The sequence below is a fragment of the Thunnus albacares genome, chromosome 10 (genome assembly GCF_914725855.1).
Source record: "Thunnus albacares chromosome 10, fThuAlb1.1, whole genome shotgun sequence".
Lineage (NCBI taxonomy): Eukaryota > Metazoa > Chordata > Actinopteri > Scombriformes > Scombridae > Thunnus > Thunnus albacares.
The window spans coordinates 8,250,119-8,275,986 of NC_058115.1; the positions used below are offsets into that span (position 1 = coordinate 8,250,119).

Here is a 25,868-nt window from a genome sequence, read left to right on the forward strand (position 1 = left end):
CTGAGCAATTTCCAAACTTGAATTTCAAAACTGAAATTTTATTCTCACAACTTTCCTTGTGTAGGAACCTCTTATTGTTAAACAGTGGATAAACATTACCAGTAAAACCTACCTTTAGTTCATGATGAGGTGGATTTACTGTTTAGTCTGAGATTTAATGGGAAGAACTTTATGGAATTGATCATAATTATACATACTGAGTGTGTGGGACCTTTCCTAGGTTGACTATATAATATGCACCATAAAAATTACAGGAAAGATTACACAACATGACATAAGTACCAGTTTATTTTGAGGTTGGATTCATTGCCATCAAACAAAACCCACAGTGCTGCATGCTGAAAAACATTACATCCTGTTGTATTTACCCTATAATCACAATTATAGCAGGTCAGGATTTGGTCCTTGACATGAGGAAAAGAAAATGTTTACATTTTGTGCTCAATTTTCTTTCAGGTTTTCTTTACTGTCTCCATCAAAAAAAATCTGAATGAAGACAGAAATCATGTTTTCAAATATAATAGCCAGCAGAGGAATTGATTAGATGCTAAAGAAATACAACACAAGAGGTTGTGACAACCCCAGTGCCACAATTACTGCAGTGCAGTTTACGGTTTACACTGACCTTGATTAAATATTCACAATGAACAGACGTAGTGACTCATAGCCAAATCTGGAAATTGCACTCGTGTATATGTATGTATATATATATACACACTCATGTCAAAATCATATAAACTCAAACCCTGGTATCAAGAAATCAAATGTTTTGTCCTCTGATGTACAAAAATAAATGATAATTCCTACAACATTCCCTCTTGTAACAGGAAAATATGCCATGACGATGCAAATATGCAAAGACAACTTTTATTTACAGAGAAGTCCAAGCTGCAAATGAGACACATCATCTTGTAAAGCTATTCACTGTCTATAGTCGCAAACTTTTAAAAGACAGATCAACCTTCCAAAACATTTCACACACAGTCCACCCACCATGTTTATGTAATTCAAATGTCCCGTTAACTCTCTTTTTAAGATGGAAACCATCATCAAGGGACAGTGCAGTGGTAACACTTTAATGGATTCATTTTGTTCTTATCTAATGAATAAAATGAAGCTTGTAGGAACTGTTGGTATAATAATGTAGTGTGAATATGATTAAAAATGTAATGTAAGGGTTTAGTATTAAACTACATTACATTGTTCTATTTATTGGTCATTGCTACTTCAGAAGGGCTGAGACATTTAACTTATGCATTAAACATCTGGATTTGCAACCCTTTGATAATTAATTATGTGATGTTACTGGATTATCCAATATAGGATCAATTTGAAAGGTTTGACTATATTAAACTTTGTCTCCATTTTTGGTGCTACGTCGTGTCATAATCAGTGTGACATTTACTCACTGCACATTCCAGTCAATCACGTTCATGCTAGCATCGCTAGCATTAATCAAGTGCTAAAAATATCTTCAGTATCGTCTTTTCTGTTTCTATTCACTTCAAAAAACAGAAATATGAAATTTATCACTTCCTGTTCACTGAGAACAAATGAGTAACACTTTTATGAACTGGCTTGAGGTTGAGTCACTACTGTATTTTAAACAAGGCTGCTAAAGGGACACTTTCATGAAATGTCACGATTAATAACAACCCTTTCCTCAAAGAAACTAGAAAAAGCCACTCACGTCAGACAGAGGGCCATTATGGATGACATTCTGGGAGCGAAAAGTGTTTTAAGAAGAAAAGCCTGTTTTAATGCTGCCTGCTGCTGGCTTGTGTTTCTGGTTTAAGCACACACACACACACAAAAAAATCCTGCTTCAGCTTTTAAATGTGTCTGCGCTCCTGTGTGTTGTTGAGATATTTTAAATCAATTAGTCAGTTTCTTCAACCAACTCTTGAATTTTTGAACTGTACTGTATGTGTAATGCTGGTGAGACCTTTTGCATCATTTTATCAGTTTCCTTTTTTTAACTTTCTTGACAGCAATAAACATCATGCATGTTCTCTAAAGCTGAAATTCAATTGTGCAGTTTGCCTTTAAGGAGATTTATACATTCAACATGATTTAAGGAGGTTTCAGTGGTTGTTTGTCCTCGATTAATTTTAGAAATCACATGAATGAGCAGACATAAATGAGTTACATGTACCATCTTTCACAAAAAGCTGTACAATGTAAATACATCACTTTGGTGGATAAGCTGACAATTTGTCCATTATGAGTATGGATACCTGTTAACGGACTGGTGTAGTGGTCTACAAACTGAGCGAAGACAGATCACGATCACAAAGGCCTTACATCTGCTTAAAGTGATATTTCAACTCGGTAGAACATTTTTACTGTTGAAAAGGCAAAAATGTCTTTCAGACTTTTCCCAATCTCTTAATTACTTTTAAATTTGTATCGTGGTCTAAGTATGACTGTGAAATGATGATTTACTTTGGTTTGTCTCTCTTAGCATCTTGTACTTTCAATATATACACAGAAAAAGAAAAATCAAACATTCTGCCAGCGTAAAATATCACATTACAAATGACAAGATGCACAGAAACTATTCACTTTTTGCAACAGCTAACAAGACTGTTAAAAATGAAGGCGATGATGCTTCTGTTGAATAATGACACTTGTAAATGTACCAGTCCCAGCTGTACTTAACACCTCATGTACACTATGTTCACTAAAGTGAATCTATGTGATGCCAAAAACATTTTTCTGTATTTTATTTTTTTTTTCCTTAGGCTCATTGTGACAAGGAATGTTAAGATACAGTTTGTTTTTTTGTTTTTACAGAAAATTCCAGTGATTAATCAAGACATCATGTCATCACAGCAAAACATGATATTGAAATGTGTTCGATTGATTCTCTTTTTTAAAAAAATTACACACTCAAATATTAAGAAGCTATTAAACAGTGATGTTGAATCTCTGCGAGTGAACCTGTGTCTCATCTACATACTTCAATAACAGTGCACATCTGTTTCCTTCTCACAAGTAATGAAGGAAACATATTTCAGTGAACGTCTTCTAGGAGCTGATAACACTCTAATTCATTCATCTAAATTCAAAATCCACACGTTGGGAGTGCAACCAGCAAGCTACTTTTGATTCAGAGATTATATAACTGACTCATGCTCAACCATGTCAGATGTGTCAAATATCAGGATTTAAAAAAACAAAAAAAAAAATCAATGCACAAGCAAAGTGTGAACAGCAGATTCCTTCGGAGAGCAGCATTCGATCAAACATAGGAACATGACAAAGTAGAAACCAAAGGGTCTGATTCAAGCCGATCTCACATAATTTCCACAAACATTGCTTTCAGTATTTGCAGTACACAGAAATCAGCAGTGATTTTCAAACTTATGAATGTTTTTAGTTCATACTATCTGGTTTGGATTTCATAAACACACATACGAAAAGATTTGTCTCTTGAAGTACCACCAAGTGCTAGCAACCAATCAAAATTAGTTGTGTCAGGGTGTCACGGTAACCTAATAATAATGTGAAGTTGATTTCCTGTCTAGCTCTACTGTCCAATGAAAGGCAAAAATGCCAAACAAACAAAAAAGTGTCAACACACACACACACGTACCGTTTAAAGGTGGTAAACATATGTTATAGTTTAGGTGAAGATTGTCTCCTGTTACATTTCCACCTATGTCAGATATTCTACCGTTATTCCATTGGACTGCAATGCAGCTACTCATATTGACTGCTTGCTAATTTCGCTTCACACTGGTTGTTTGAACTGGTGACACAGCAGAAACTTACATCCAGATTAGTGGCCAATACATTCAGTTCGCCTCTGCATGGCAAGAATTTGTGTTGAAAAGATTAGTATTCAATCAGATATTAACAGTAATTATCAGTTAATTAATGATAAAACATAATTGATGATCAAGATAAAAAAAACAACAAAAGATTGCAAATGTGACTATTTTCATGTTTTTCCATATCATTCCGTACTTTCCAGGCTGTTGTGAAAACCCCGACTCACAATCATGATGAACCAGAGAATCAGATGAAGAAATGACTGATATTTCAACATATATGCACATGATGTGATTTTTCAACATATGCAGATTAGATCTATGAAAAAGGCCAGTTGAAAACTCAGACGTCCAACAACAGGTTGATGGTTAAATGAAGGACGAGGCCTGAGACACCATATGTGCTTAATTATGTTGTTTTGTAAAAGGTTTTTTGTTGTCAGATGGAAATGTGAATATTAATAAGATACTACTGAGCAGTGAAGGTGTTTTCATGCTTGGACTGTTCATGATACATTTAATTAACCATGAAAGCTACTTTGAGTCTGGATGGGGTTCATTTCATATTTGTCAATCTATTAATATCAGAGAATCACAGATTATAGTTACATTATAGTTACTAGTGTTTTTCATATGTGTCCCATAACCATTGTGTATCACTAGTGACCCTATCCTTGTGCTAATTCACCTGAACAGTCTGCTCTAATGTATCAGCAACCTTTACATGGCATTTAGTTCCTTCTTTTCCATCATGCAGCAACATTGAAGGGAGGGTTGAAAGGGTTCGTGTGGTTTCTTCTGACCTCTAAACAGATGCAGGAACAATCCTGCCATTGCCACTGAGCAAGGCACTGGCCTCTGATGGATCAAACACTGAGGACGACTTTCCTTTCTAGGGTTTATCATTTAATACAGAACATTGTTTTGTCTGAAGCTTCCTCAGACTTTTGCAATAAAGTTTCTGTATGATCACCTGGACGCTGTGCACTGAACATAAGCACTTACTGAGCATTGGGTCGAGTGGTAGTGGATGGTAACTGGTCAGTTATGATGCATAAAATGGTCAGCAAATTTAGCAAATGAAGGCACTGAAAAAATGAGTATTTGTTAAAAACATCACTACACTGTACTGAAGTGTAGAGATCCACAACACACATTCCCACAGTCTCAGATTACAGAATATGAAGAGCAAGTGAGTAAATTTCCATTTCATGAGGCAAAAAAAAAAAGCTGGTGAGCTTTGACATGAAGAGGGCACAAAAAACGTCTCCTTTGGTGCTGGACACTATCTGTCCTGGCTGTCCAACCTGAGGCCACAGTCCGAGGCGTCCTCAGAGGGAGTGTCGAGGACAGGATTGACAAACCCTTCAAATTCAGTGTCTGCATTGTCCTCTGGGTGGGTACTCACAAAATCATTCTCCCACTCCAGTGCGTTGGAGTCCTCGGAGGCAGAGGTCGGGCCGCTGGTCGTCTGCTTGCCGCCGGGCCTCAGGGCCGCGCGCAGGATGTCCTCCTCTGTCCGAGACCTCTCCCAGGCTGGAAGCGCTCGGTTGATCCCTACGACGCAAGCGTGCAAGCTTTAGTTCTGACAGCAGAGCGCTAGCAAAGTCACTGGAGTCAAAAACTGCCACAGGGACTATTGTGGTGGTTCACATTTAACTGTATTTATGTCTTTCAGAGCACCAAACTTAGATATTTCATATGCAGCACAGTGTTTGCATTGTTCACAAAAAGCCTGTTACATGAATGTTTGACGGATCAGCGATTTGTGACCAGCCAAATATTGTTTTAAGTAATCGACTGCAGACCCTTACCTTCCTCATCCTCCCACTCTAGATCCAGCGAGGTCCCGTCGTCATTGGTGGAGCGGGTCTTTGTGGTGAAATCCCAGCTGTACTCCGTGTTGGGAGTCACCACGTTTGTGTCAGAGGGAAGTCCTGGTGACGAATATAAAATCATTAAAACAGAATATATGTTACTCTGGTACTTTAAAAATACTCTTAACCAGTGTTTTTCAATCCTGGTCCCGGGGCACTCCTGCCCTGCATGTTTAAGATGCTTCATCAGCTCGTCATCAAGCTCTGCAAGCGCCTGATAACGACCCGTTCATTTAGATCCGGTGTGTTGGAGCAGGGGTGCCCCTGGACCAGGATTGAAAAACACTGCTCTTAACTGTCAAACCATAAAGCTATGGTTTATTATTAGATGTTATGCACCTGCACTTTGTTAGAGGTAATGTGATTAAGGCTAGACGGTTCACTCACTGTTGCTCCTGAAAGCCTCAGACTGGGCTTTTACATGCTGGAGGTAGACGTCGAAACTTTCCCCAGAGGTTTGCCTGAAACAGGTCAGGATGACAATCAACTATAAGACCGTTCACTAACTGCACTGAAGACGCATAAATAACAATACTGGTTGTACAAAAATCATCAGGACAAAAACTCAGCCATCCTGAGTCGCTTCTTTACATTTGGAAAAGATGAAAGCTGATACTGTGCTCAGCTTTGTTTAAAGCCGCTTCCTTTCATTACCGCTGCAAAGTCGGAGCATTTATGAGCTTACAGATCCCTTCTGGCACAGTGAAAATTAGTTAAGCATTGAATTTTGAGACTGGATACCTCGCAGTGCTTTCATATCTGTTCTGCAGCCTACACACTGCACGGTCAAACAGGGAGCTCTTTAAAGCACAAATTACTGAATTAATGTTTCTGTTGGGAACATATCGTCTAATGGCAGTTATAATACATCTCTGAGGGCCTGATAGAGTTGTTGAAATAAAGTAATGATTTGCGAATCTCTCTTTATGACTGCCACCGAGTGATGTGGATCAAACATATTACTATAAAAAAAAAAAAAGAAAAAAAAAAAGTGCAAAACCTCATGACCTCAGCTCCACAATTATCCTGTTGTCTAATGAACTTAAGTGACTCACTTTCTTTGTTGAGTTTCACCGCCGGAGCCATCTGCTTTCCCCCGTGTCCTCTGGGCAGACAGCTGCTAACAAAAGCACCACAGATCAAGTACAAAGACAGTCAAGAATTTTGGAGCATAAAAAATAATAGACTATATTAATAAAATAAGCACTTTCTGGTGCTATATAGGAAACATGTGAGCAAATAACTCTAACAAACAAAGCAACACCAGAGAAGCAGTGGAATGTGGCATGAAAACCAATAAGGAAATCTCAATACTAGATTTTTTTATTTTTATACCACTCCCATTTTCATTTGATCAAATAAGAAGTCATTTTTCCTGCATCTGGCTTTTCCTTGAAACTTTACAGGAAGTATGAAACCATGATATTGACCAAAAACCTCTGCTACAATGTTATTAGATTCTAATAGTCCAGATATCTCTATTTATTATAGCTGATGTGACTTGTGGGGACGGCAGCATTTTATTATACAGCTGCACTCTTTTTTTCTTCAAATGGGACTTGTAGTTTTTATTTCGCTGCTTGTGCTTAGAAAAAAAGCTCAGTTTTATATCAACTGGCAGTTAATTCCTCCACATATTAGCTTACTGTATATTATGCATCATCTATTAGCTATTATTACATCCTGAACTGCCCACCTCAAATGAATGACATTGTTTTAACTCTCTACCATGTGTGCTAGTATATACTTTACATATCTTACATTACTTACATCACTATATGAGTTAAACCAAAAAAAAAAAAGAATCCTCCCTGTTTACAGAAGGCTACTTGGCAAATAAATTACATTAAATTACAGCTGTGGTGTTCTGAAACACTGAGACAGCAACAATTTTCCTTACTGGATAACAAGTTAATGAGAACAAAAGGAAGACCGAACAGAAAAATATCCATGTCCCTGTAAGACACAGAGGATACAGAGGACTTGCTGGGTAGCCTCTGCACAGGCTCAGCGGGTTAGAGGAGAAGTTGTTTAGTCAAGCAGTAAGGTAAACTGGCAGAAGGGAGCGCTCAGTGCCGCCTCACCTCCTTCAATTTGCGTTCACGTGCCAGCCTGGCGGCCTCACGCTGGGCGGCATTTCTAGCCTCCTCTTCTAGCCTCAACTTCTCCTCTTGTGCCTCTAACTGAGCAGAAATAACAAAAATGAAACAAAAACACAGAACAGAAAATTACAAGAACAGAAAAAACAATGCAGCAAATTAAAGATAAGCAAAAATAGGTTTAAACATAAAACAAAAATAATGGGGAGGGGGGGGCTGATACCCGATGACAACATGTTCATCTAACAAAGACAGATCGCTCTAAAGATGCTCTTTTAAACTGCGTCTTACCTCCGCTTGTAGCTTCTGGTCTATTAGGATCTGAGTGTCTGAGATAGCAGCGTAGCGGTGTTCTCTGAGGTTCTTGAGCTCATCTTCACTGATGGGCCTGAAAAAATAACGGCAAAAAAAAATTACTTAAAACAGAAGATTTTTTTCAATTGTAAGTTAATAATTATTTATTTACAGTCCACTCAAACGTCAACATACCTCGGGCAGGGCTGCGGACTCTCAGCCTGCAATGAAACAAAACACATTTTACCAGACAGCACTGAATTCCAGCGTGAGATGCATCTCCACTACTGCACTGTTTCAAGTGCTACTCGTCTGGGACTCTGCAGACAGTAATCAAGTTACTCCCCGCAAGGAAAAATGGAAGACTGCCATATCGCAGAGATGGGTGTGTAGCGGGTGCACCCATCATTTTCTATCCATCATGGGAAGAGGACGGCTATCAGAGGGAAGTCTGAGAGTCTCAAAGTAAAAAGTATCCTGGGAGTACCAGTATAATGTGGCTTTTAATTAGGATGTACGCCTCACGAAACACTTTACTCAGACTTATACAATGCAACTGGGTCCTAAGTAGTAGAGCAATAACAGACAAGAGAGGGAAACCCTCTAACACTGGTATTTTCTTTTAACCTTCATTAGCAACTGAATGCTCTTTAATATAAATAATCAAAACATGCAGAAGGAACAACATCAGAAGGACGATCACACTCACCTCATCGCTTTCTACCAGGTTTTCAAACTGCAAAGTTAAAAGTCACAATTAGACAGATATAATGATATCATCATGATCAAATCATCTTCACAAGAAGAGAGCAATACCAGTAAACGTATGACTCATACCTCGATTGTATAATGCTCCCCTGTGGTACTGCTGCGGAAATATTTTGACCTGTATGAATAATTAAGAGAAAATGAACACACAATACTCTAAAAACATGTTAAAGCCATGTTCATTTCAGTCAGCTGTAGGGAATGACGGACATCAAGATGATAACAGAAACAGACTTATGACAGGAAAGGAAGAGGAAGTCTAAGGGAAGGGATTCATTAAGCAGCTACTGGTGAAGGAAGACAGCCAGTGTTTAAGAGAAAGACATGCTGGTCAAAATGTAGCAGCTGTGATGAGGACAAGGACATTAAAATCAGCAGCGTGTTCCCGGTAGATCATCGGCTCTGGTTGTGTCTCACTTCCAGAAACCAAACAATTTTGTTTACAATGATCTTCTTGCTATAAATAATTCAAGAGTCTTTCTGCGACGTATGTTTAAGTGTTTAAACAGTGTTAAGTGTCTCAAGATCACGGGGACTGGAGCTCAGAAAATGTCGGAGGATTAAAACGAACAGAAGCAGTCGTTTCACTGGCTCTGAACTTTGAATTCAAATACAAACTCTTGGAAATGCTTTTCTGACGGGCTGAAATACGTTTCCTTCTTTAGCATAGCTCTAGTACAGATGATAGTGGATGAGCAACTTTAGGAAGAAATGGTGCGTTCACCAATCACGCTGCTGCAGATGTTTGAGTTATTAAACTTGGTTGACTATGCATGATGTGTTTTATATGACAAAGGAAATGTTTAGTTCTAGCAGTCTGTCTACGTCACATTACTGACATGTGACAACTCAAGTTTACACATGTGTCATTCTATCAAAACACGGTTTGTTCCTTAAAAAGTTCATCAATATTGAATCGTATACGGCAGAAAACTGTGGCTGAATAGACAAGTTACATTAGGAGAAGCACAGGTGTAACTAATAACATTAACGACGGCTCATTAAGTGATGCCAGTGTACACAATATCAGCACCTTAGAACAGGCTCCGCTGAATCTAATAGATCTATAATTAATGATATTGATTACACCTGTGATGTTCCTGCTATGACATGTCAAAATGACTGCTGTGAGAAGGATCTGTTGCTCTCTTTTGGCTGAAACTTTAAAGCATGTTGCGCTTTAGCTACATCCAAATAAGTGCCGTCACAGCAGGTGTCTGGCCTTTGACAGGTGATGGGAAACACTAACGCAAATGTTCTAAATCCCTGTCTGGTTTGCTTCCCTTCCTATGAGAAATTCAAAGTCTTACTGCCTTACTGCTGTCTCCATACTTAGAACTCACTTATGTAAACCTGTAATCTTTCTGTATCTGTTATTTATTTTCCTCAGTTCTCTTATTTCTATGTTTTTAAAAAAATATATGATTCTTTTTAAAAAAAATTTTTGGGTCTGGTGCCTTTTATGTTGTTCTATGTCCTTGTTGGATTTGTCTGTTTGTTTTTTTATGATGGTTTTCCTGTATTTGTGTATTATTTGTGTGTATTGTGTATTTCAATATTTGTCCAATAAAGTTGGAGGAGGGAAAATGAGGTGATGGGGAAACACTTTTTATGACATCATTGAATAATTAACTTGTCATTGCTGATTATGGTTATTGCTTTGGTAACTGTTAGAGATATGCTGCCTCGTGGTAAACTTCCTGGCCTAAAAACCTTTCTATTCAGGAAGACTTTTCATCTTAAGGCTCATTATTTTCTTCATGTTGTATGTTCTACTTTATTAATACTGTAGCACTTATAGTTTAACAATGAATGAAAAGTGCTGTACAAATAAAATGTATTATTATATCTCTTTATTGAGCATGACACAAAGCCCAGAGCATTATAATAAAAACAGCTGCTATTAGGAAATATTATGTATAAAAACATGACCATGTACAAGATTAAAGTGAGGTTTCCAATTTGCCAATCACTGACATGACAGATGAACATCTGTCAGCTCCAGGACTGAAGCTTCACATGTAAAGTTAACTAACCCTCAATTAACCTCCAATTTAGTGACGTAATGACCAGTAAATGATGCCAGAAACGGACAATGCTGGTGTCCTCAGCCTGTTGACAATAGGGGTGGGGTCTTGGTGTCTGTTGCTGGCTGACTGCAGGTTGGTTTAGACCCCACAGACGGTCAGCAGTCTACTGACAGGCCGCTGTGTACCAGTTAACACACGCAGCTATCAGACAGTCTGAACAGGCTCACTGTGGTATCAGGCATCAACAGTAACCAGATAAGCTGGTTCAGTTCAGATGATGCCTTCATGCTAGTTAGCTCACCGAGCTAAAGCCATGTTTCACTCACCCGCCTCCTCTCTGGATCCTGTTGGCTTCCCTCCTGAAGAGCCCGACACAGTATGCACAGCAGTTACCCATCGCATTGTCAAATATTGCTATAATCTAGCTGCGTCGCTAGTAGTCTCCTGCCAGATGCTGGTGCATTGGTGTGGGCAGCTACATCTCCAGTCCTCCTCTTCCTCTTCCCTTCACCAGCCACTTCCTCATCCTCCTTCCGCTCCCGGTGACGGTGACACACCGGACAGAAATGTTCAACACCACCACCTGCTGTCTTTTTCTAGTAGTTTCTGACAAATGTGACCAGGTTCTGACTATGACTGTATATAAATATGGACTGACAGCTCCTTAAACGTGAAACCAAAACATCTCGATCGCCCCCTGGTGGCTGGCTACAAAATAGCTCATAAGTCCCGCCCCCTCCATGTTAGCGGATGGGACATGAGCCAAACTAAAAAATAAAAGTACACGTCAAATACATTTTTCCTAAAGATGATTTCTGTCGTTTTAGGTAGTTCTTGTCACTCTGATGTATGTTCAAGTGCTCATTGTTCTAATAAGTTTGTTTTTAATTAATTATTTGACGATATAAAAAGGGGATATGACGTCATGATCGACAGCTGTCACAGCCGCTCTCAAACCCCCGTCTGCCGGCGGGACGGCTGAGGGGGCGCGTCCATGGGTGTGTCCCGCGGACACTGAGAAATCTACTGAGCAAACGCCGGCTCCAAATGACGTCACATAAGCAAGATGGCAGCTCCAAGGAAAGGAGATATTTTGGCCTCACTTTTGCACAGCTGTAGGAACATTATTATTGTTATTGTTATTGTTATTGTTATTGTTATTGTTATTGTTATTGTTATTGTTATTGTTATTATTATTATTATTATTATTATAAGAGCTGGATACCAGATCAGATTTTCAATGAGCACAGAGAAACATTCCACTGTCAGATGAATGTGAAAACAGTCTTCTAGTGTCAAACTCTGCAGATACATCATTCTGCTAAGTGAAGCTCAAACATCCAACAGAATTAACAAGAAGAAAAACACATTTTTGAGTGGAGGGGGGCTTTAAACACACTATTTAAAGTTCTAATATTCAACAGTAATCCAATCAGGGACTCAGTTATTCAATCAATCTACTTTATTGTACAATAAATCTGTCTGATGTCATGTTTTGTCATGAGTGTGATGTACCAGATGCACAATGTTGACTCATTTTCACATGGCATGATTGCATGATTTATTTATTTTTTTTCTCCGCTATTTTCTTTAATCTATGTCCTCAGAGGTGAAGAGGTAGGCATGGATCTCATCCTCAGCAGGAATGTTGTCCACATTGCTGACTCTGACCTTCTGGGCGACAGGGATGCATCTGGGCATCAGCTTTTTTCCACTCTGAAAGAGAAATGACTGGAGTTTTTTAGCCTCGCCCATGTATTTGTTTTTTGTAGTTCCATCACAAAACACTGAGATTCTGTTAATGTTTTATTCATTAAAGGGGAACATTTGTGATCTCATGAGGGAAATGATATCATAAGATCACAAAGGGGATGTTTGGTTCCTTTGTTATATGGTTAGTGTTTCTCCAAATTAGCACTACACAGCCCATAAACCCTGTTTCATACATCCCCTTTCAAAAAGGAACAAAAAAAATGCAGTTTTCCACTGTTGAAGGCTTTAATGCTGACTACTGTGAAAGAACACAGCCCAGTGGAGGATGTCATCTAAATAAATGTGGTAATGACTTACTGTTATTACATTTTGATATACTGTCCAACAGTGCTAATACAAAAAAACAGAGAATAGTATGAAATGCTATAAAGAAATGATTTAGTAAATGACTTACTGTTTTCTTGGAATCAGCCATGGATCTCTCCAAGTATCTCTTCATCCTTTCTTTCTGTTTCTCTCTCTGCTCTTTCAGCTTCTCTTCACGCTGCCTGCAACATGAAGAGAGAGGGTTTTTCATACAGTAACAAGCTCTTTGGGTAAACATCTCTGTCTTTTTTATAGTCAAAAGAAAGTAAGCAAAGCCTAGTCACTGAGACGTACCTGCTCCTCCTCTCGCTGTCCTTGACCTTCTTCATCATCTCCAAGCTTTCTTCAGGGATGCTGTCAAGGCTCTGCAGCAGCAAAGACATATGGTTCTCAATACTGGCCAGCTTTTCTAATGTGCTGAGGTTGGTCACCCTGTCATCCACGCAGCAGCGATGCACCTCGGCCACCTTCTCCCCAAGAGCATCCAACATTACATCCTGCAAGCAAGAGGAGGAGATGAGAGGGGAGGAGAAAATAAGAGCCAGATCTCTGCTGCTCAGATCTACTAAAGCCACCTTACATGATTTCTGAGTGTTGTTACTACACAGATCCTGCATTAAAATGCTGCTTCCGTACCTGGTCTTCTATGTTCAACGAAACATGGAGCTGAACTCTCTGCTCCAGCTTTGCAGCTCTCGCCTTCTCCTTGTCAATTCTCTGGTTCACGTCGTTTATCTGCAGTGTTAGCTGCTCTTCATCTTTTTCACTTCAGACAGAGAGGGGCAAGCATTCATTTAATGTTCGACAAAGGAGGGGTTGAAGAAATGAATAGTGTGTGGGAAAAAAATTAAATATAAAACACTGAAATATACTGTGGGTCTGAAATTCAGAGCAAAAAAGTTTCAGCAAGCAGAAAAAATGGACCTGATGGACGTCGCTGTCATGCATAATTATTTAGCTGAAGCTCTCATCCACAGTTAGGTTAGTTTAAGTTAGTTTAGGTTAAGTTAAGTTAAGTTAAGTTAAGTTAAGTTAAGTTAAGTTAAGTTAAGTTAAGTTATCTTTATTGTCCCACTTGGGGAAGTTAGTTTTGCAGCCAGGGTTCACATGAAGACAGAATACAAAGGGACAACATCAATGACACATCAACACAATGAATCACAGAACTAGTGCAGGGAAATGGAAATTCATAAGTACATAAATACAAATGTGCAAGAGTGCAGATGTGCAAATGTGCAAGGGTAGTGCAAGGAATGCTGCGACCCAGTGACCCAAAAGGAATGCAAAACATTCAAATAACCAATAGCAAGATGCAGAGAGGACTGGGCTGTCTTGTCTTTATGGCAGATGGCAGGTGGTAGTATATTTTTCAAATGAAGGCAAGCCGCCAAAATCATGATACTTACATCTTCTTCCTGGTTATCTCCATGGACTGTCGGAGCTCCTCCAGTTTCTCTTCCACCCTTGTGGAGTTCTGAATCAGGGACAAGTTCTGCTCCGTCAGCTCCGTCACCAGATCTAGAAGCTGCTGGGGATCAGTAAAGTACAGCTCTGGCTCATCCTGCGCAGAGGTGACAACACAAGGCGAGAAAGATATAGGCCACTGTGAGCAGCGCAAATAAAAGATATACTGTAGCTGCAGTGAATTTAAGATTTTCAGCTCAGAAAAACTGACCTCATATTCGGAGTCACTGTCCAGTTTGGAATGTATGACCCTGAAATGCCAAAAAAAGAGTTTAAGATCAGGAGAGAGTTTTTAAGAAGCATGTACCAAATGTTTTTATGCACTGCTTTAAGGCAGCTACAAATACAGGATTTCAAATTTTCTACAAGAAATGATACTAGAACATAAAAACATGACATGAAAATGTATGCTCAAATCAATATATAAAGATACTGTATATATGCAAAAAATAATCTTTTTATTTCTATTGCCCTGAACACAAAAAATAAGTCACAAATGAGCCACCATATATGTTACTGCATCAGTGTGTATGAATTTCAAAGGCAAATACTCAATGTGGTGCATAGCGGCCACCAGTGTTGTGACTGAGGTGTGCTGGTGTTTACTGTGTGTCCGTGTGGGCTGAGGACCTGCTGCTCTGTGCAGAGGACAGCCTGGACTCTCTGATAGAAGGCAGCTCTCGACCTGGACTGGATGCCTTGCTCTCCAAATCTGTGTGCATGTTAATTGATTTAAAAAACAATATCAAGGTATTGTGTCACCAGTATTGTTCCTAACAATCTACCTCATCATTATTCTAAAGTACTTGCCCTGCCTCAGTGCTGACTCCTCAGGCTCCATGCTCTGCTCATTCGGAGCATTTCCATCAGACAGGACGTTAGCTTGCCAAGCCTTGTCCCTCTGGGCCTCCTGCCACTCTGGAGGAGACAACTTGAACAGAAGCTCCTTGTATCTCTTGTAGTCTTGTAGGATTTCTTCAAAATTGGCGAGCTCACTGTGGAGATGAAAGAGTAGATTTAGATCCGCATAATGTGCCACCACATTCAGTAACCAAGTAGTCACTGCAAATTCATAATCCCAAATGATTCATTTTTACTATAATTCTTCTCTTTGTAACTTTGTAACTATACAGTACCAGTATATTAATTGTAAAACATTATCAAAGTGCTACCTTTCTATTATTCCTATTTCCGCTGTCAGTTTCTTGATCTCAGCATTCTTCTCCTGTTTGGACTTGGCCTCCTGTTCAAAACTGACAACAGAGACCACCATGTTTACTGTGCATTTTCAAGCTGCGTATGAATACACAGCCTGCCTTCAATAGTCATTTAACAGGAAAACACAATCTTAAGAACCATACTTCTATCTTTAGTCACAATGATAAGGTAAGACAACACCTTATATCTAGATTCTTCTTACAATGTTCTGGCCTCCACAGATTTCTTTTCGTTCTCCTTGAGGAATTGTTCGAAGTGAAGGTTGTCTCTGTCAATGATCTTTTCGAGCTGTTTCAGCTGTCTCTCCTCTTTTGCCATGGCCTTGTCCATCTTCAAAATCTCTGACCTCTTTGTCATGAGAGATAACTGAGGAAGAGAGGATGAGCATTGGAGATGACTGGAGAGGAGGGCAAAGTCAGTCAAACGTGTAACTACCGGCAGTGGAAAAAGAAGATACTGAGTTATCAAGTTCAGTTAGTCTCATTTTTAACGACCCTAGAGTGATTTTATTTCAAAGCATATAAATCCTTTAATTTGCTTCATTCATTACCAATCTTTTTTTTTTTTTAACTCCCATTTCTTTTGTTTTGGATAATAAAAATGTATCATACCTGATTCTCACCACTTGGAGCCTTTTGACTCCACATGACGATGCTGCTCTACTCTCTCTATTTCTTTAGGTGTTATCAACTGTTTGAGCTACACAAGGTCAACAAAATCACTTCAGTTGTAACACGAGAAAACAGAGCTGGTAAAAGTTTGGCTTTGCAAATGTTTTATAAGGAAGGAAATGCATTCAACATGTTTGTTAGACATCAGGAAACACACAATTTGACTTCTATTGGTTAAAAAGAACACTCCACAGGGCATCTTTAATCTTTCAACTAATTGTCTTTATTAGGGCTGCAACAACTGATTATTTTCTCAATTTGTTGTTTGGTCTATAAAATGTAAGAAAATAATGAAAGAGCCCAAAGTGCCATCCTCAAATGTCTTCTTTTATCCCGACCAACAGTTCACCACAGCAAACATTCAAAAAGAATCTGTCACAGCTGACTGAGAAACTGAGAACAATCCAGGTTTTTGACATGACTCCACCTTTATTAAGATCTGAAGTCATTTACCTCCAACACTGCCTTCTGTCGTTCCATAGAGATTAAGTCATGTTTGCTGTCTTTGATAATGTTTTCTGAGGACAGAGGACAGACAATAGTTGACATTTAAATTAGCTACAGGGTGCATGGCCTGCCTTCTAGTGTCTCAGTCTAGTCTTAGTGTCTCCAGTGTCTAGAATCTATAGTAAGTAGGATTTTACAAAATTTGAAGTGCTTTGACTCTGTACTATCTCTCCACTTACCTCGTTTCATCATGGCCATCTTCAGCTCATGTCTCCCGGGTGTTTGTTTAGGGAGAGCTGTCTTACTCTTGGTTTGTTTTAGACTCTTCATCTTCTCCTTTTCCTCCTCCTCCGCCTCCGGCTGTCCTGAAAGCTCTTTCCTCAGCTTGGCCATCATTCGAACATTGTTGGCTGTCTTCTGATCAATTGGCAGAGCCAGGAATTTACGCATCTCCTGAACATAGAGGAGAACAGCAGCATGACTTGAACATAACAAAGATGATTTTTTTCCCCTTTTTTGCAGACATGATTGAGTTCAAATAAACACACAAACCTCTTTTCGGTCCCCTTTTTCATTTACGCTCAGTAGAAAGATGCTATTATCGTCTGGCACTTTGAATGGACTCTGTCGTGTCTCCCTCCTCCTTCTCATGTCTACACAGAATAGAGAGAAGAAAATGTGTTTGAAAAAACACCACATACAATTTTTCTATAGTTTTACAGTTCCCTCTCTTTACAGACTTGTCTGCTGTACCTGGTTTATGTGATTTGGCAGCACTATCATTCTCTGAAACAACAAGGCTGCCTGAAGAAATCTCTGGTCCTTCTGTAATGAAACATTTGTTAATAATGGTACAGATGAAGTATTCAAATTGATTGTATTTACTGTATATTATTGCTTTTTATGTGTGAAGCATGGCATTATAACAGATGCTTACTTGGTTGTGGTGAAGACATCTCTGAGGTTGCTTATGACATTTGGCGCTGCACTGGTTCAGTGTTTAATTTGGCTGCTGGTTGCACAGAGAATACACATGTAAGCCTACCTGTGGTTGATATGCTGCTGTATCTCTCTATTCACCCAAATAGGAAAGACTAGTTAGACTGACTGCCCTGTAGGATTCAAAACAGAGCTTGTAGAATCAATTTTAAAAGTTGTGTGGTTATTAAACTGGGAAAACTGGGTTTGACACACAACTGCATTTCTGAACGTTTACCCCCATATGAGCCAGATCGCAGCCTGAGGATGTCTAGCAGAGGCCACTTAGCTATTCCTCACACCAGGGACTGATTCTTGATGTTAAGGCATCTCACCTGCCTGCCAGAGAAACTTTAGACTTTCTACTTCAGTGCCAATTTTTAAGTTCCCTCTTCAGACATATTTTTACAGAGAGCATGTCATATTGTTAACAACTCTCAATTTGCTATATGCAGACTGGCATTTTCTTGTTTAAATTATATTCATTATTATTATTATTAAAGGCCCTGCACACTCACACAAGTGTTTTAGTTTCTTTAGTTTTGTTTTTAGTTTAGTTTGCATGTAGTTTAAGGGGAGGGAACAGCAGTCAGCAGTATATTTCAGTCAGAGGGAATTAGCTTGCTTACCTCTATAGTAGTTTTTATAGCTCCTCTGAAGTAGCTAAACTAGTTTGTTTTGAAAAGTACAAAGTTTTGTTGTTGAGAAAAGATAGGTAGGCTAGTTATGATAAGATCTGGATAGAGCAGTTGAATGTTTTCTTCATTTTCAAATGAACTTTGTGTACTTTAAGATAAGAGTGAATCACTCCTTAGAATTGCAGTAGGCTATACTGTTGGCTGCCACAATAAAGCTGCAGGTACAGGAAGCCCTTTTAGTGCCTCTGGTGATAAACACTTTGGGCCTCGCTACAAGTTAGCACACAACAAACTATTAAACACTTCTTCAATTTTATGTTAAGAATAAAATCAACCTACCGTCTGATAATGCAGTTAATACACATAAAAACTTGAGCAAATCAGCTCCCAACACTGATCTTCAAGCTGGGCTGCTCCTCTGTGTACTGTTGTCATGGTAACTGTTGCCTTCACGGTCTTCTAGTAATCCCCTTTGGTTGTCATGGCTTGTATACACTGTGGGCCTCCAGCCTAAATGTCTGTATGTATTTATTTAGTCTTTGTATTATGTTTACTATAATATATAACATCTGACACTGCTGTCACTATTGTCTTTGATACCATCTGAAGGTGTCTTGTGTTTTTGCTGAGAGATTTTACGTCTTGTATATTGTAAGAGTTTTATTGGTTATTTGATGACTTAAAAAATAAATGATTAAAAATAAATGTTACTTTTCATTTCATGGCTACCCAGCTAACATTTGGCAGAGATACAGGAAGAGATTGAGCTTGCTCATCGATTCTGTGGGTCAATCCGATTCATCCTCCACTAGATGGCACAAACAGATCACTTCTGTTGCAGGCAGACCTCTGTATGTCCTTACTGTCTTGGATTATCTTTTTGAAAGGAGAAACCCAGATTTCAAGACTATAAGGGATCCTGCTGTTTGTATTTTACAAGTTGACTGGTGCATCTTTTAGTGATGATTTCTCCTGAAGTTAAGTTGACTTGATTGCCGACGCTTCTTTTAGTTCATTGAGTGTGCAAGTGAATATACTTAGAAGCCGATACTGTACAATCCCTCCCACGCATCCACACATGACCCTGCACATCTCAGCTTCAACAAAGCAGCCCACACACTACACTCGCTTGTAGGAAATCCCAGTGTCAGGTTAAAGTAATGCAAACACATGGGGGAGTGTTGGCTCTCACAACAGAAAAGGGCACGCTGTGTAAGGAGAGAGGAACTGTGTTTTATTCGCATTTGAAGGAACTGTTATAGAGTGTTTTTAGACTAAGAATTTAACATAATGTGTCATGTGAACAAGCAAAAAGTATAGTTTACACCTCCTGCATGTTGCTGCCTTTCACCGTGGATAGTAGTGGTTGCTGTAGTATGAAGATGCTGTGAAGGTTTCTTCCAGCTTTGCATGGGTTTTTTGAACATTACAGATTGCCTCCACCTCCTCCGCTTTGTAGCCCAAAGACAGTGGATATTTGGTATTATATAAGAGGTGAACATTCAGCCCACTGTGCATAATGAGATCAGCAGCTTTTCTTTAAACATAATTAACATCGACACCTTCAATAAACACAAATGCATTTTAAATAAGGACATAAGTGCACACATAGCCTATTACCAGACAATTGAAAATACATAGAAAAAAAGTCAGAAAAGAAAGCATTTCTCGGTTAGTGAGCAACATTTTGATTTAAAGTCTGTCTAAGAATAAATATAAGATAGACAGGTTCTTAAGAGTAAATTCTCTCCCTCGTGTCTTGCAGTGACTTTAGGTGGCTGAGTCAAAAAACAGCACTGACCTCCTGTCATGAAACTAACATTAGAGCAGAGTGGGAGCTGCCACACTGTCAGGCAGCTGTTGAGGTGGCTGTGAGATGCAGACTGAGCTGCAGGGCTCCAAACTGAGACAGCATTTGCTGTTTCACACAGCTGCTGGAACTTCACTAAAGTTCACCAAACCACATACTAAAAGTCATCAACTGTATAATTAAACAAAAAAGTCATAATTTCTGTTCAGAGTCAATAAGCAACAGTCACAGAAGTTTGCAAAATAGCATATGCAAGCACGAAGGATGAATATGTATTTGTTATTAATTGATGAGATATACACATTTAAAGAATCTTCCTAAATTATAAATTCTAATTCAATTTCAATCGCTTTCTAATTATTAAGTGACGCTACTACTTTACTTTGTTCCATTAAAGATCTATTGAAGAAGTGATTATATGCATGTTGTCGATGTGATGAGGACCTGCAAATGCAAATATGTTAATTATATTAGATTGATAATTAACAGTTTTTGGGGATTTATTCTCAAATTTGGAAACACATACAGTATATGTGTTAAAATATTATAATCTCAAGGTTCACCTCCTAGCTTTTCCCCCAGAACTTTTGGCCATATCATATGACATTCTTCTGAGAGCTTGCTCAGATGTCATCATATGACCTATGTACGGACCTTCGGTCAGGTTATAACAGTATGTGACCACTTACAGTACATTAGGTTAAGTGATGACACCCAAGCAATTTCTATTGGCTGAAGGAGGCCAAGGGATACAGTTGAAAGTTCTGGGAAAGAAAACATTGTTAGTGAACTTTGAGTTCAGAATATTTTAACACAGATTGTCAACCAAACATGTATTATTGTAAGCTTAGCCTTAGTAAATCTGACCATGATAACTTCACTAAGCACAAAGGGCTATGACATGATATCAGTTCAAATATCAAATAAAACTCACAGTAATAGGAGTTCCACAGATAAACAACGACACATGCTCATACATGAATAATGAAGCAGAAAAGCTCTATTTTCTCCCACAGGATTAAGGGTACTAAAGGTATAAAGGTGTACTTTTGGCTTTGTTTGTCCTTTTATTGGTGTAATGACAGTTTCTAAATGACAGTTTGATTTTCTGAGCTTTGGCAAACAGAAAATCTGACAGCTAAAAGTGAACTATGCCATGTTCACCCCTATTATATTAAAACACTTTTAATCAAGCAAATTTCTCTCCTCATTGAGCACCAGCTGTAGACAAGCAGTCAGTTCTCCTTCAGTTTTTCATTTTGTGACCACATGGAAGGCTTTACTGACCTCACTGCAGCTCTTTGTGTTGTACTTGATAGTTTTTGCAGTGGCTTTAGAAATCGCCTCCGTGGGAGGTGATAAGAGGGAGGCAGAGAAAGGGATCAGGTTGGATTTAGGGGACATACCGTAATATGTCCCGTTGTACTGTAGTTGAATTATTGTAGGTCTAATAAGTGTCAAAGGGTCAAACATAAACCCAGACATAAGCTCAGAATCATGTAATGAGAACGTAGCTACTAAATGTAGATATGAAGACGTGTCTTGCTCTGTGGTTATGAGTGCCAAGATGTCCTCATATTAAATAATAACTGATCTATAAAATATTGTTGAAATGATTTGCCCCGTGTCTTCTGACAACCTGCTATTTCTCCAGCAGCCAGTAAAGGCACATCTATTCCACGGCTCTCATTTGATTTTGTCAGCCATATCATAACTCTAATAACATGTAACAGCCACTTACAGTACATTACTACCCTGTTTGACCAGTGTTTGGCATAGCACCAATGCCACCATCAACATGTCAACAAAAACTCAAGACCTCAGTTTGACAAGTGCATTTCCAACTCTGACCTCTGCATTTGTTTCATCGCCTACTGAAAAAATTATTTCATTGGTAAAAAAAGGTTTCTGACGTCTAAGTACAAGTCTGTCTCTTCACTTTTTCACTTGTCCATGTATTTTTGTAAGTATGTCAAATAATCATCACATCACTTATACATATTTAATAAATGCTGGAGGGGCGTGATTGTCAAAGCCTCAAAATGTAATGAATATGCTCAATTGATTATATTTGGTATTATGATTATCCTTTCCTGTGCTCACAGACAATCTACTTAATTGAATGAATTATTGCACTGTGAATTGGGAATTTGGAAAGACATTTTCTAAATATAGCACACTCAGAAGCATGTCTAATGCCAGTTTACACTGAATAATTATTTACTGGGAAATGAGTGAATCTTCAGCTTGACAGAAATTGAGACATTATTCAAATCCCCCAAATATCTGTCTATCAACAGAGCCAGCTCAGTTTATTTTTGTTTTTCATGCAAAGAAGGTCCTATGAAAGGTCTGAGAGAATTAACATTTTAATTTTCCTGTACTCATAAAAAAATTGATTAGCGGTCTTTAAAGGAGACATGGTCCAAATATAGATTAATGTGAGCAACATTCATTTTTACACACATACTCAGTGCAACAAATCTGGAAGGGGAATTAAATTGAAATCTTGCCAAGACAACAGTTGCCTCCAGTCAGGCCATTTTTACAGCATTCGAAATCCTTGTTTGAAATCCTACTTTGCAGTAGGTCTTCATTTCTTTGATGAACTTGATCGTGTGTCCATTCAACTGTGTGGCCACTTAGGCGACACCTTTTTCTTTGAATTCTGTCAGTGGATTTAAAGTTTGTTTAACCACCTACAGCATCTCTGTTCAGCCATGGTGGCCATTATAGCTCATCCTTATTAGCCAGATGTTCTTGTGTTTACTAAAGCTCCATTAATCAATATTTTCACATTAAAATTAATCTGAATGAATGAAAATCTGTATGTCAAAGAGGTCACTCACAGTAACAAACCCACAGAGAATTATCAGCCATGTGGGTCTTCAAAAGCTTTTTAGCCTCTTTTAGCTCATTGTTTTGGTTTTTAACGCCCCAACATTTATGATATGATTCAGTCTTTCATTCAGTCTTACATCAACCTCATTTCTAGCAGCAGCAGACACATGTGTTCAGCAAAAGTTCGGATAAACCAACAGTATGTTACTTCCTCTGAAACAAATGACCAAGAACCAAAGTTAGTGACTAGCTGGTGAAGAAAGGTGAGCATGTAGAAGCTAAAGACCCAGACATCTTTCTTAGCGGTAGGTGGAGACCAAACATAGGGCTAAAATAAGACTGATCATTAGACTTAACTTTGTCAGTTTGTCAGAATCACGACACCAAATGAACACTAATGTAGCTCCATGTCTGTTGGTTGGGTAAATGGACAACTGTTTGTTCACACATTAGCAATAACAGCTATATAAGGTCAGAACTGTGTCTCTGTCAGTTTGTTGCCCCCTAGTGGCAAAAAACGATAAATGTGGCCTTAAAAAACACCAAAAATCAAATTGTTTCCTGAGTGCCAGGAAGTCATTCCAGAGATATGTAGCAAAGGCAAAACTTTCATAAACTGGCTGTTAGTTGATCATAACCTCACAGATTATCTCTTGCTGCTGAGGAGACCTGAGAAACACATACTATGCCCTCAGCTTATTTCAGTCTATCTATGAATGGATTTCTTGTTAGCACTCCAAACCATAATGAATTAATACTTTTTTGTTTACATTCCCATTTGCAAATTTAGGAACTTGTGAATGATGTCTTCATCTGTCAGTGGAACTGTACTTCTGAATATTTGGGGGATCCGTCCATGCCTGACGGCTTTGATCCCAGCAGAATTAATCCTCATATAATTAAAAACTCGTTAGCAGACAGACGCCTGGTCTTGTCTGGAGAAAATGCTGTCTGTATCTGGATACTCTGGTGACAATTTGGCAGCAAAAGGACATCTTAAAGGGAAAAGCTTAACTGGTGAGGACTGGTAGGCCTGAAAGTTTTTGTATGTCATCTAGCAGTATTGTGGGAACTATTCCTGAGGCATGAGTAAAAGTATATGGAAGAACCTTAACTATAAAGGTTGCACATGAGTACATGGATAGTTTAGTGCTCTACCCGATGAAAGTTAATTGCCATTGAGACTGCTGAGAATTATGGGATCCACCTCTTGCACTAAACCACTAATGACAAAGGATAATGAGCTCTTTCACCTTGGCCCACAAATTTACTTAATTTAAACCCAGTAATCACCCCAAATCTGGAATGATTTACTCTGCAAGGATAATAATAGTCTTTAATGCTTCCATCAACACTTTATATTTGTTTTTCTTCCAGTGGGATTAAAAGAATAATGTGATTGATTTTGATAATGTGGTGTTGTAAATTGTGGTCATCAGGACATTTCACTTAATTTACCACCCACTGTCTCCATTCCTTATGTGTCCAGAGTCACATGTGGTTGCTACAGGACAAAAACAGGAAAGCAGAGTAATAGTCCATGTAACTTACATTTGGGGAGCAATTTGGGGTTCAGTGGAGTGCAGATCAAGGACACTTTAACTTGTGGACAAGAGTCAAAAGTTTGTCAAAAGGCTTTTTGATTTCTGAAGAAGACAATGATGGATGAGAAGCGAAACATCTTCAAGAATCTACAAGTCCAGTTGCTCTTGACTCAAGTCTTTTGGATATAACATGACCTGAATGACTTTGAGAATGTACAGGACATAGACAGGAACTGGGGATCAAACCACCGACCCTATCAATGCATCAAAGAACTTGTCCAGTTTGTAATATCTTGACTGGTACACCAGCGTCTAAGGTTGCATCAAATGGCATTCTGCTGGCTGTCTTCCCCCAGCTGTATGGACTGGTGCTGAAAGTCCTCTATTTAAAAAAGGACCTATAACAAAGACTGTCTCATCATGGAGGTGTAAAAATAGATTAGGATTTAATCAGAAGACAATTGCATGCAAATCAGTTTCCCTTGAAGTGCTGTGCCACTCAAGGGACTGAAAATGAAGGAGATTTGGGTTAGATTCCTTTCGGCAGCCATTTTACTCCTCTGAGATTTCCCTGGTTTTTTTCTCTCTCTCTCTCTCTCTGCAAGCATTACAACATAGCCACTCCATTCACTGCTGAAAACTACCCCATTCATTGTTTAACAATTTCATTACTTAAATGCAACTGCCCACCAGTCAGACAAAAAAAGTCAAAGGCACTCTGTTAGGTGAACCAGTATCGGTTCTTTGTGACGCTTCTTTGTGTGGGCAATGTTAGTGGCCCATTGTAAATGAATTTGACTTAGTTATCATCTCTGATGCCATGAGCTCACGGTGGCAAAGATACTGGAGTAAATGACATAATACATGTGGTCACACACTGTCACTGCTTGATTACCTCTCAGACTCATTAGGTGTTGGACACAAATAGGGACCTTTATTGTGAACTACTGGAAACATGACCATATTTAACTAGTTCTAATCCAATCTTCCAATTCATTGTTGAATTCAAAATATTAATAAGCCCCAAGAAGAACATGATTAACCAAAAATAATCACAGACCTCACAGTGAAGAAGATATCTTGTTGTGACTATTGGGGATCTAATTTGGGCCAGCATTTTTCCTCTAGATCCATAAAATATGTGATGTTGCCAAAGTGCCAGTTTCATCACTGCTTCATCCCTCCACAACCACTAGCCTCAAGGCCTCATCTATGGCTCATCTATGGCTCTTCTGGGGGATCTCCAGTTGGTTGCTATTTATAGGGCTCCATCCCTATATATCCATTTAATCAACAGAGGGTCAACACCAAAGACTACTAAATAAAGCTTTTGA

The 25,868-nt window shown here is 38.8% G+C and overlaps 2 protein-coding genes and 1 long non-coding RNA gene across 6 annotated transcripts; 1 reads left to right on the top strand and 2 right to left on the bottom strand.

Moving 5' to 3' along the window:
- Positions 1-270: 270 nt before the first annotated feature.
- ap1ar (adaptor related protein complex 1 associated regulatory protein) lies at positions 271-11,532 on the bottom strand. 2 transcript variants are annotated; one of them, XM_044363838.1, is made up of 10 exons: positions 11,171-11,532; positions 8,884-8,932; positions 8,756-8,782; positions 8,242-8,267; positions 8,044-8,140; positions 7,738-7,836; positions 6,709-6,773; positions 6,041-6,114; positions 5,591-5,713; positions 271-5,333 (listed from the first exon to the last, which is right to left on the bottom strand). In XM_044363838.1, exons 1-10 carry the CDS (start codon positions 11,239-11,241, stop codon positions 5,062-5,064), a joined length of 903 nt encoding a protein of 300 aa, XP_044219773.1. In that variant the 5' UTR covers positions 11,242-11,532; the 3' UTR covers positions 271-5,061. The 2 variants fall into 2 exon arrangements, with proteins under 2 accessions (XP_044219773.1, XP_044219774.1); XM_044363839.1 differs by having other exon boundaries at positions 6,709-6,770; positions 11,171-11,531.
- Positions 11,533-12,291: 759 nt separating this feature from the next.
- cfap100 (cilia and flagella associated protein 100) lies at positions 12,292-18,852 on the bottom strand. Of its 3 annotated transcripts, none has more exons than XM_044363756.1 (16): positions 18,679-18,852; positions 17,661-17,732; positions 17,477-17,548; positions 17,276-17,376; positions 16,963-17,176; positions 16,730-16,794; positions 15,808-15,971; positions 15,560-15,640; positions 15,198-15,382; positions 14,994-15,099; positions 14,599-14,638; positions 14,330-14,484; positions 13,560-13,689; positions 13,218-13,420; positions 13,012-13,105; positions 12,292-12,560 (listed from the first exon to the last, which is right to left on the bottom strand). In XM_044363756.1, the coding sequence occupies exons 2-16, from the start codon at positions 17,677-17,679 to the stop codon at positions 12,435-12,437; spliced, it is 1,755 nt and encodes a 584-aa protein (XP_044219691.1). In that variant the 5' UTR covers positions 17,680-17,732; positions 18,679-18,852; the 3' UTR covers positions 12,292-12,434. The 3 variants fall into 3 exon arrangements, with proteins under 3 accessions (XP_044219691.1, XP_044219690.1, XP_044219692.1); XM_044363755.1 differs by having other exon boundaries at positions 17,661-17,735; positions 18,679-18,851; XM_044363757.1 differs by having other exon boundaries at positions 15,018-15,099; positions 17,661-17,735; positions 18,679-18,849.
- On the top strand, positions 12,567-13,354 carry LOC122990402. The gene is made up of 3 exons (XR_006405346.1): positions 12,567-12,902; positions 13,090-13,153; positions 13,263-13,354. It is a non-coding gene; the product is annotated as an uncharacterized LOC122990402 (long non-coding RNA).
- Positions 18,853-25,868: the final 7,016 nt, after the last annotated feature.

Coding starts and splice junctions, on each gene's coding strand:
- ap1ar (XM_044363838.1), bottom strand. CDS start 11,241: ATGGGTAACTGCTGTGCATACTGTGTCGGGCTCTTCAGGAGGGAAGCC. Junction 8,268..8,755: donor ACCTGGTAGAAAGCGATGAG/GTGAGTGTGATC, acceptor GTTTCATTGCAG/GCTGAGAGTCCGCAGCCCTG. Junction 8,141..8,241: donor AGTCCGCAGCCCTGCCCGAG/GTATGTTGACGT, acceptor TTATTTTTTCAG/GCCCATCAGTGAAGATGAGC.
- cfap100 (XM_044363756.1), bottom strand. Junction 15,641..15,807: donor TCTGTGGAGGCCAGAACATT/GTAAGAAGAATC, acceptor CTCTGTTGTCAG/TTTTGAACAGGAGGCCAAGT. Junction 13,690..14,329: donor GAGATAACCAGGAAGAAGAT/GTAAGTATCATG, acceptor CTCTGTCTGAAG/TGAAAAAGATGAAGAGCAGC.